This window comes from Leptonychotes weddellii, unplaced genomic scaffold, assembly GCF_054177405.1.
Source record: "Leptonychotes weddellii isolate Sample4059 unplaced genomic scaffold, ASM5417740v2 HiC_scaffold_2353, whole genome shotgun sequence".
Lineage (NCBI taxonomy): Eukaryota > Metazoa > Chordata > Mammalia > Carnivora > Phocidae > Leptonychotes > Leptonychotes weddellii.
In genome coordinates, this window is record NW_027825044.1 from 1,565 (window position 1) to 13,494 (window position 11,930).

The 11,930-nt window shown below is 35.1% G+C and overlaps 1 protein-coding gene across 1 annotated transcript; it reads right to left on the minus strand.

The window, feature by feature from the left end:
* Positions 1-1,789: 1,789 nt before the first annotated feature.
* Positions 1,790-10,526, minus strand: LOC102742045 (disintegrin and metalloproteinase domain-containing protein 28; the record flags this gene model as incomplete). Its single annotated transcript, XM_081810363.1, has 4 exons — positions 1,790-2,086; positions 4,682-4,851; positions 9,459-9,530; positions 10,455-10,526. Coding segments are annotated over 4 exons (501 nt in total), but the record flags the coding sequence as incomplete, so codon positions are not given.
* Positions 10,527-11,930: the final 1,404 nt, after the last annotated feature.

The window sequence follows — 11,930 nt, forward strand, 5'->3', positions numbered from 1 at the left end:
TGTCAGATTAGATAAAAAGTAAAACCCAAGTATATACTGTCTACAAGAAACCTTTAAATGTAGAGAAAAATATATGCTAAAAATACAAGTAAGGAAAAGGTTGTATCAAGCAAACTTTAGCCACAAATGTTGGAGTAACTATAATGATAACAGACAAGGTAGACTTCATAACAGGAATATTTCAGGAAAAAAGAGGAACATGAAATAATAAATGGATTAATTCTCCAAAAAGACATGACAACTCTATTTGTGTATTTGCTTAACAACAGAGCTTCAAAATACATGAAGTGAAAACTTATAGATTTGAAAGAATAGACAAATCTACAATTATACTTGGATACTTAACTACTCTTTCTACATCAATGATTCAAAAGAACTGAACAACACTATAAGTTAACTTGACAATTACAGAATGCTCCATCCAATAACAGCAGAAGATATTCTTTTTCAAGTTCATATGCAGTACTGACCAAGAACAAACCTCAAAAAGTTTAAAAATATTGAAATTCTACTAAGTATGTTCCTAGACTATTATGGACTGAATTGTGCCCCCCCCACACACATTCCAATTCATATGTTGAAGCCTTAACCACCAATGTGACTGTATTTGGAGATAGGGCTTCTGAGGAGATAATTAAGGTTAAATGAGACTATACTCCTGGGGCCCTAATCCAACAGGACTAAAGAGGAAGGGATGTGTGCACAGAGGAAAAGCCACGTGAGGACACAGCAAAAAGGTGGCCATCTGCAAGCCAATGGGGGAGACCTTAGGAGAAACCAAACTACCAACATCTGGATCTTGGATTTTTAACCTCCAAAACTCAGAAAATACATTTATGTTGTTTAAGCCATGCACTCTGGGGTATTTTGTTATGGCAGCCCTAGCAAATGAATACGCAGATCATAACAACAGGAAACTAAAAAAAAACCATAATGGAAATTATTACAGTACACTTCTAAATAATACATGAATCAAAAAGGAAATCAAAAAAGAAATTGGAAAATATTTTTAACTGAATGAAAACACACATATCTAAATATGGGTTCAGCTAAAGCAGTGCATGGCAGGAAATTTATGCATTAAATGTTTACATTTGAAAAGAAGAAGTCTCAAATGAATGAACTAATATTCTCCCTTAAGTAATAGAAAAAAAAGAACAAATTAAATGCAAAGAAAGCAAAAGAAATTCAATAATCAAGAGAAGAGCAGAAATCAATGAAACTGAAAGAAGGAAAACCACAGAGCATCAATAAAACAAAAGCGGTTTCTTAGAAATGAATAAAATTAATAAACTCTTAGTGAGACTGACCATGAGAAAAAGACATAAATTACTAATATCATGAATGAGAGAGGACATCACTACAGATATAAAAAATTCTACAGATATAAAAAAAAGGATATTATAGGAATATCATCAACATATTTATGCCAACTTAAATGAAATGGACACTTTCCTTAAAGATACAAATTGCCAAGTCTCATTCAAGAAAAGATAAATAACCTGAATAGTCCTGTACCTATGGAAGAAATTGTATTTGTAGTTAAAAATCTTTCCATAAGGACAATGCCAGACCCATATGGTTTTACTGATGAATTGTACCAAATATTTTAAGAAGGAATAATGTCAATTTTGCTAAGACATTCCAGAAAATTGAAGAGTTGGGAATATATCATTTTATGTGACCAGATTTACCCTAATAACAAAACCTGAAAAACACGTAACAGGAAAAGACAACTACAGACTAATATCCCTCATGATTATATGGAATATAGAAATCCTCAAGATATGTTAGCTTGTTGAATCCAGCAAGATATAAAAAAGATAACGTATTATGACCATCTGGGTTTATACTGGATATGCAAGACTGTTTCAAGATTTGAAATTCAATCCATGTTATTTACCATATCAACAACAACAACAACAAAAAACTACATGATTCAGAAAAAAGAGCATTTGACACACTTGAATTGTAGAACGAACTATTTATCTTCAAACAAACCTGAACTATGCCAACAGAATGATAAGGAGAGCACATTGTAGACATGAAAGCAAGGCCCACGGTTGTTCCAGAAAGTTTTGTTGCTCTGCAAGAGAGAAAAAAAAAATGATATAACAATTTATGACTCTCAACTATATGTTCTATAGACAATCCAGAACTCTAAACAGTTAATAGAGAAACTCTCATTGTGAATAATAACTTAAATATTTCCTTCAGTTTTTGAAATTGAATTAGGCTTTTTTTATATGCAATGGTTGTCATATCACCTAAATATAAGCACCTGGATATAAACACCTTTTTAATATTTTATATATACATAAAATATTAAATATATTTTATTATTTATTTATTATTTATTATAATATATGTATATATACATATTTGTATATTAGTATTATCACATGTGCTTTGTTTTAATTTATATTTTTCTCTCATATATTTTTATATCCATTTACTTTTGTTCTCTTTTAGCACTGTTTTAGCTATAGTGGGATTTGGAATTTGGGCCCATTCTGAACGTATTTGTGTTACTGAAACACTTATGTTATTGAAATATTTGTTACTGAAAAGGAATTTGAACCACTTGCATTTATTTGCATAAACAATTGGTTTGGTCTTTTGTAATTTTAATTTTATTTTTTAGTTTTGTTCATTTTGTTTTTCTTTCAATTTGTAGTGATTTCATGTGCTGCCTTTGTTATTATTCTGCTATCTGTTCAAGATCCTAGCCCTGGTTTGTCTTTAGTAATTTGCAAAGAATGCATTATTTTAAAAATTCCCTTAGTAGATGCATTTACATAAAAAGTTGAACTTATATTTTCCCGGTTATCATCCTCAAGAATGGAGAGTATTAATTTTGCCATGCAAAATAAGGAAAATTAGAGAACTTGTTCCCACTTTACATTTCCTTTGGAAAGTTCTCAGATATCTGTTATTTTGAAATGGTATTTTGCATTATACATATTTTAAAGATTCATGGCATTTATATCCTCTTTAAAAATTATATTATAAAATTACTTAAGTCTGCATTTGTGTGGGTTTAATACTCACTACCAGCTCATTTATAATAAATAAAATCTTCTCCCATTATGGAGTTAACTATTTTGGTTCCTGTTTTCAGTGGGTAGAGTATAGCTGTACCACAAGGTTCTTACCTGGTTATGCCAGGTATAGATATATACCTTTTGTTAATTTGTCAGGTAAAGGCTATGACTTTCAGTTTACAAGTGAAAGGACAGTTATTTCCTTCCATCATATCTTTTTATATTGGATTGCCATTTTGTGCCCTCTTTAATGCCCATCACCCAATTGCCCCATCCCCCAATCACCTCCCCTCCAGCAACCCTAAGTTTGTTCCCTATAGTTAAGAGTCTCTTACAGTTTGCCTCCCTCTCTGTTTTCATCTTATTTTACTTTTCTTTCCCTTCCCCTATGTTCATCTATTTTGTTTCTTAAACTCCACATATGAGTGAAATCTTATGGTATTTGTCTTTCTCCGACTGACTTATTTCACTTAGCATAATACACTCTAGTTCTATCCACATAGTTGCAAATGGCGAGATTTCTTTCTTTTCGATGGTTGAGTAATATTCCATTGTGTATATATATATATCACATCTTCTTTATACATTCATCTGTCGATGGACATCTGGGCTCTTTCGATATTTTGGCTGTTGTGGACACTGTTACTATAAACACTGGGGTGCAGGTGCCCCACTGAATCATTATTTTTGTATCCTTTGGATAAATACCTAGTAGACACTGTGCAATTTCTAAGCTTCAGTCATGGAAGTCTTGAAGCTTTCTCTTGGTCCTCTTAGAATGCTTCTTCTGGGGGAAAACTAGTCACCTTGCAAGATCTCCAGAACCCTGAGACTGCCATGCTGGAGGCAGTCCTAGTTAGCCACATGAAAGCTGTTTATGCAGAGATGACCAACCCAGCACCCATGCTCCAGCCATACCAGGCAAGGAACCAGGCACTTAAGAAGATTTATTTTAAGTCAGGAAGTTGTGGGCTGATATGTTATGTGTAGTAGATAACTACACAGAATATTAATTAATTCTTATTTCCTATAACAACTCCTGTTTTCTTAGGAAGTAAAACTTGAATAATTTTAAGTCACTTCTTGCTGCTTCCTTCTATCTGATTCCAGCTGCAATTTTCTTGATTTCTTTTGAGGCATATGCTCAGCAGTCTTGTCTAATCTATAGTCACCAGATTTACTTCCTGGTTGTTTTTTTTTTAATTAGTCATTTCAGCAGGATGGTAGAGGTGTGGGATTAGAATATAATATGCAATTTTCTTTCAATCCTAGAAGTTTGTCCTGACTAGTGCTTAAAGCTAATCAGGTCTTTTAAAAACATTGAATCGAAATTTCTCTTGCCATTATCTAAACCCATCTTTCGTTTCTGTATACCTAATCAAAACAGACAAAATTCTGATGAATCATTGCTAAATTGTTAGCTTTTCTTTAAAAATGAAAGAAAAAGAAATACTTGTAACAAAGGTAAGAGCCTATTCACCATAATATTCAAACGAGTACTTTTTAAACCTCCAACCCCATTGTGTAAGCCACTTCCTCTTACCCTAACCCCTGAGATACCACTTGCCTTGCCAAGGCTTTGGAAAGTTTCTATGCTAAATACCATTTAACATACAAAGAGGAAAATCTATACATACGTGATTAACTGAGCGATATCATGATGTTTTCTTCGGAGGAGGACACTTCCCCTCCATTTAGAAAAATTTTTCAAGGTGAAGCTTGCATTTGGGGTTATCTTTATTTTATCCTCATCATTCCAGATTTCCATACCAACTAAGGCCACATGAGTATTGAGCTTTTTGTAAAGCTGTCCAAAGAGAATACATGTCAAAGGAACTACATAATGGTGATATTATCTTTCAATATTTTCAATGTACTGTAGATTTTTGAACTTATTAATAGCAGCACTATAAAAACTTTCCAAACATACTTGTGAAATGGAAGTTACTACCTCTTTTCACAGATGCTAGCAATCCTGTTTAGGCAAGACAGACACCCTTAGATAATTCAGTGTGAAAACTCTTTTTTTTTTTTGGAGAAAAGTGCCTACTGAAACAAACTTCTCTTACTTGCAACCTCAAGAAACATTATAATTTTCTGTTAGTAGTTCATTACTATCACTTCAACTTAAGTGTATTTATTCAAATGCTTTGCAATGTTCTCAGAGTAATAACATTTCAGAATTAGCAAGGTTGATCCAGTACTGGTTTGGACACTGGGAAAGGAACATGCTATATGAAAAAGTCCTGCATCTGTGAGTCACAATAAAGTAAGTGGTCCTCTAATTCTTAAACCTGGACTGAACCAAATAATCTATAATGCACATAGGATAATCTTTAGAAATAATGAATTAATCTTATAAGACAATATGTTTACTCTAAAAACAAAAGTTTAAATTGCTACTATAGTTTACAAAACTGCACAGTGTTGGTCAGATAAACTTCCAGTTATTAGATGAATGAGCTCTGGGGATCTAATGTACAGCTTGGTAGTGATAGTAATAATACCGTCTTAATTACTTTAAGATTGGTGAGAATAATTTTTAAATGCTCTCACCACAAAAAAGCAACGGCAACTATGTGATGCAATGGAGGTGTTAGCTAACCTATGGCAGAAATCATTTTGCAAGTAAGTATATCAAATCAACACACTGGACCCCTTAAATTCACACAGTGTTATATGCCAATTATATCGCAATAAAGCTGGAAAAAAACCTGCACAGTGACAGGTTTTCTCATGGGGCAACTTCCTGCTGAGAAACCTGAAGAAATGGTTTAAGTAGTTTGGAAAACAATAAAAGCATTGAGGAATGCAACTATCATCAAAAGAAAAGTCAGAATCTAACTAGATTAAAACCCTCCCCTTGATGATTCCCTCAAATTCCCTCTTCCGTTCTTTCTTTATTTGACCCACCTGACAAAACTTCGATCCTGGTTAAAACAATTCCTCCCTATGTCTCTCCTGCACCATGCCCCAGAACAAAGGAGAGAGCACACTATGCTGACTGCTTTCACTTGGAAGCCATGACTACTAACCTCAAGTGGTCTTTACCAGTCTGAGCAAACCTGCTGCATTTCCAAAATCCATTTACTCCCAGAGGCTTCCGCACATTTTTTCCATGCTCACTCTTCTCTTTTAGAAATTGTGACATTTTCTATTAAAACCTCACTTTGAGCAGATGCCCCTGCTTCCAAATTCACTCAGAGTATAGAAACAACCAGAAGAGAATATCCACAAGCTCCCACCACTGTCTGCCTACTGGCCTACTTCAAACAACATATACCTCCCCTTCTTTACTATATGAATGAATGCTGCATGCCTAAGGCCAACTTCTCCACTCATGCACTAGATCTCCGACCTCTTCCCAGGTCAAGGAGATTATTCCAGCAATTCTTCCATCTTCCATGCAATTCTATGCTTAGCCTTCCACAGAATCATTCCCATCAGCATAAAAAGGATGACCCATCATGCTTGGGGGACGACTTTTATGACCCCTCTCCCTTTCACTTATTTCCCATTTCTCTGCTTCCATTTATAGCAAAACTTCTGAAGAGAATTTTCTGTATCTGTTGTCTCTAGTTCTACTTCCTATTCTCATTGGACTCACTCTCATCATGCTTGTCCTCTTACACTCTACAGAAACTTGCATCATCCAGGTGACTAATAATTTCTACTCTGTTAAATCCAATGGCCAATCCTCAATCCTCAGAAGCATCTAACATCATTGATCATTTCTTCCTTTGATAGATTTTTGTTTCAGGGAGCTTCCAGAACAACACTATCCCCTGATTTTTCTCAAAGCTCATTGTCTACGCTTTATTGGTCTCTGTCATTTTCTCCTGCACTTTGATCTCTCCTCAAAGAAGAACTTCAAGGACCTGTTCTCAGTCTTTTTTCTACTAATCTATGCCTACTCCTTTGGTTCTCTTATACCAGGATTGGTAAGCTTATTCTGTAAAGATCCACAGAAAATGCTTCAGACTTTGAGGCTGCGTGGTCTCTGTGGTAACTGCTCACCACCACTGGCACTGTAACAGGAAAACAGCCTTAGACAATGTGTAAACAAATGGGTGTGGCTATGTTTCATTAAAGCTACTTTTAAAAAGGCAGCAGGTCAGATCTGGCCCACAAGCTACAGTTTGCTGATCCATGTCATATGCCATTCTGTATGTGTTAAAGACATGGATTTATATCTCCACCCAGACCTAGCCCCTGAACTCCAATCAATCTTGTATATCTAACATTTTCACCTGGAAATCTTTTTTTTTTTTTGCATCCATGAATCTTCTCTTTAATCTTTAATGATCCAAAAGTTTACAATGATATAACCTGACACATGTTACTAGGTGCTAGACATGTGGAAGGCATTGTCAATATGGACATGTCTACCCCTCATCTCAGGGAAATTTCCTAGTATTATTTCTCTGATTTTTGAAATGTAAAGTCTCTAATTTTTCATTTCTTAAATATAAAAATGTATAAATGTATAAATGAAACATGTACACATTTTAAAAAATTACTTAGTCATAGAACACTTTTAATAAAAATTAGCAATCCACTGCCATTGCCACCCCCACTAAGAAACAATAATATTTTTGTTGAGATATAATTTACATATAGCATTATATTAGTTTTAGGTATACAACATAATGATGTGCCCCTGGAAATCTCTATACAAAAAGATATCTCAAAGCGAATGTGTTCAAAATGGAAATCCTCATCTTTCCTCTGAGTCATTATCCCCCACCATGTTACCCATCCTTAAAGTTGCTCAGGTCCAAATCCTTGATGTCACTTGACTCTTTCCCTTTTCTTATACTTCTTATCTCTCATCTACCTCATCTACCCTGTGTACTCTATCCAGAAATCAGCTATTCTCAATAGATCCAATACCACTGCTTTTTCTCAAGCCACCATCATCTCTTGCCCTGAATTAGGGAATAATTCCCCTACCTTCTGCCAATTGCTTTCCTTCAGTTTATTTCCAACATAATGGCCAAGATAATCTTTTAAGAATACACATCTGAACATGTTACACCTCAGCTCAGGCTCTCCAATGTCTTCCTTGCTTGTGAAGAATAACAAAGTCCTTACACAGGCCTACCAGGAGCTGCAGGTTCTGACCACTGCTACCTGTCAGATGTCATTTGCTCCCACCCTTGCCCTGGCTTACTGCATGCCAGCCACAATGGCCATCCCACTGTTCCTCAAATATGACAATCTAGGTTCTGTTCTCAGAACCTCACTCTGCCTTGCACAACCTCCCCTAGAGTCAGACTCTTATCTCCCTTCCTTTCCCTACTCAAATGTCAACTTGGACACTCTGGACTTGAGCTTTCCTATTTAACATAGCACCCAAGATGAACCTCTCTATCTCTTTATTTTTAAGCTGCTTTATTTTTTTATAGCACTTATAGTCACCATCCTATATTCTCTTTATTTGGTGTGTTTATGTTCATGTTGAACAAGAATGTAAACTCCTTGAAAGGATATTTGTCAGTTTTGTTCCTCACTTAATTTCTGTCACCTAGAAAATTTCCTGTCACAAAGATGTTCAATAAATATGGCCAGTTCTTGGGGTTCTTTAAGAGGAGTCAGAATGATCTTTGTGGTGAGAAGATGAGATAGGGATGATGTTGGTCATTAAATCCACCTTCATTTTCTCTCTGTCCTTAGAGAACTTGCAGGCTACCACAAAGTGACTCACTCATGTAAGTAGGCAGACTAACTGTATGTTCAACTAACAAGACACTAACAATTAGATTTAAATAGAAGGGATACAGAAATCATTTTTAAAAGATTTTGTTAATTAGATGACAAAATCATCTAATTTTTCCAGTTGAAATGGACTTTGAAATCAACATCTTTCCAATTGAAATGGACTTTGAAATCCAACCAATCCAAGTTCAAATCTTATCTCTACCATTTCCCAACTTTGTGATTTTAGGCAAGTTACTTTGCTTCCCAGAATTTAATTCTTTAGCTATAAATTAGGTTTAGGAATATCTCAGAGTTGTTTTGAAGATTCAATGAGATGATGTATTGAAAGATATTACTGCACCAGAGTTTGGCTGATTTTGTTTGTTTCCCCATAATCTCCCATAGATTGGCTTTCTGTTGGGATTTGCTGGTCAGTGCTGTCTCCCCAGGCTTTAGAAAAACAAAACAAAAAAACCAATTCAAACAAAACCATTTTTTATACCTTCATCAGCCTGAGAGTTGTGTGGCAAGTAGGTAAGAAACATCTCTATCATGTAATATTAATATTCAATTAAGTAGCAAAATTTCAAGAACCAATCAACAGTATTAACCTTAGGAGTATTGACTTTCTTTCCCTGCTTCATGAGCATTCATAGATACACCCAATGACACCGCCTCACAAATTGCTAAAATTGCACTTGAAGTATACCATACCATGTTGACATAGTTGGCCATTTCAAACACCCTCTTTCTTATTTCCTCTGGATCTTGACTGTACTTTTTAAACTGGAAAAAAAAAAAATACAAACAAAAAAAACCCAACCATGACAAAATATGGGTACTGACAGAAATGAATATAATTGGAAGGTAAAAAAAATAAAAAAGTAACTTCAGTTTATTTTGCTTATCAGTGGTTATAATTAATAAACAGTTATAAAAGTTAACAGTTAAAAGATAGAAGCAAAATGCTCCCTTATTTCTTTAGCTAAATTGAGGTACTTTCAGAGTAGAGATGATGTTTTACCCCTGAAGTAGTAGCTCAGTGTAAAGTTCTAAGGAATTACTACAAATATATTCTCATTTAAATGCCATGGTTTCACAAGCTGTGCAGAATTGGTGCAAGGAATAGCTTATTTATATATATGAATGATAAATGAATGTATTATAATGAGAGGTCAAGCTTTAGGGCCTGAACAAATTAACTTATCATATTATCATAGTGCAAAGCTTTCCCTTTTGAGATCACACATGTGAACCTTAGTTTTCCAGTATTTGAAAATACATTCTTGTAAATAATATAAACAATAACTATTACCAAAAAATGTCTTTTTCAGAAAATTCCATTCATCAGTCTTGTACATTTACCACTCTCTGATGAAGATAAATTCTAACTTACCAGTGATTTAACTGCTTAATGAAAGACAAAATGACAAAGGAATTTAATTGGAAACTAAGTTTGGATACAATTATATAAGAGAGGATAAAATGCAAAAGAATTCACTTTATGCATATCATATCAGGTGCACATTCCTGAGAAGGAAAAATCATATCAGTCCAATTATATGTCAAATTTCCTAGGATCAGAACAGTTCACAAAAAGGAATAGCTCATATTCATGGTATTTCAAAATTGACCCATATGTTTAATATTTCCCATAATAAATTCATGTAGAAGGGGATTTTAAAAGACACATTTATCCATTATAATTACCTCACCATTATCCAGCACCAAATAATATTCTATGTATTTCTTATGCTCTGGACCCTTCTGGTCTTTGGATTTCTGTAATAAATATAAAAAGGAAAATTACTGAACAACATTATTCTCCTCAAGAGTCATTCTTTTATTTGAAATGTGTAATTTTAGAAAAGATTGGTTGATATCTGGCAATAAAGGAAAACAACATTACTGTTTTAACTCTAACCAAGCAAAATTATCTATATTGAAGTTCAGAATATCAGAGCTAGAAGGGACATGAGTGAAATTCTAGTCTGACTCCATTTTGACAGAATTTAAATGATTGCACATGTGCTGGAACTAAAACCAAAGTTTTCAGATTTTTTGAACAATGGACTTTCTCCACTATCCTGTCATGAAATAGAGAAACTCTGACTTCAGCATCCTCTTAGTGTTTTCTTGTTGTTGTTGTTGCTGATGGTGGTGGTGGTGGTGGTGGCTTTAAGTAGCCTTTTATCCCTCTCTCAGTGAGCACCCCCTTCCTTAGAAACAGTGCAATGCCCAGAGCCCCCATGGCACCGATGTTTCTTCCCCCTGGCTCTCTTCTCCTCAGGCAGAGGTGGATCTCTTTCCCACATTCCAAGCTTCCCTATTTTCTGTTCCTTTTTCTCCACCAAACAAAACAGAACAACAACAAAAGACATATTTCACAGTGGATTGTTCCAATGAAAAGTAGCAGATACATTATTCATACTAAATAATAAACTATCAAAGTTTATTATGTTACATTTCTGGAAGTGCTTATCTTTTTTTAAAGATTTTATTTATTTATTTGAGAGAGAGAGAAAGGAAGCATGAGTGGTGGTGGGGGGAGGCAGAAGAAGAGGGAGAGAGAGAATCTCAGGCAGACTCCATGCTGAGCATGGAGCCTGACTCAGGGCTTGATCCCATGACCCTGAGATCATAACCTCAGCCAAAACCAAGAGTCCGATGCTCAACAGAGTGAGCCACCAAGGGGCCCCAGAGATGGTTGTCTTTTTTGTTTTTTTTTTTTTGTGATATATGGTTAATCACCATACATTACATCATTAGTTTTTGATGTAGTGTTCCATGATTCATTGTTTGTGTATAACACCCACTGCTCATTTCAGTACATGCCCTCTTTAATACCCATCACCAGCTAACCCGTTCCCCCAAACCCCTCCCCTCTAGAACCCTCAGTTTGTTTCTCAGAGTCCATAGTCTCTCATGGTTCGTCTCACCCTCCGATTCCCCCCCTTCATTTTTCCTTTCCTGCTATTTTCTTCTTTTTTTTTTTTACACATAATGTATTATTTGTTTCAGTGATTCAAAAGTCTTACACAATTCACAGCGCTTACCATAGCACATACCCTCCCCAATGTCTATCACCCAGCCACCCCATCCCTCCCATCCCCCACCACTATAGCAACCCTCAGTTTGTCTCCTGAGATTAAGACATCCTCATATCAGTGAGGTCATATCATACAT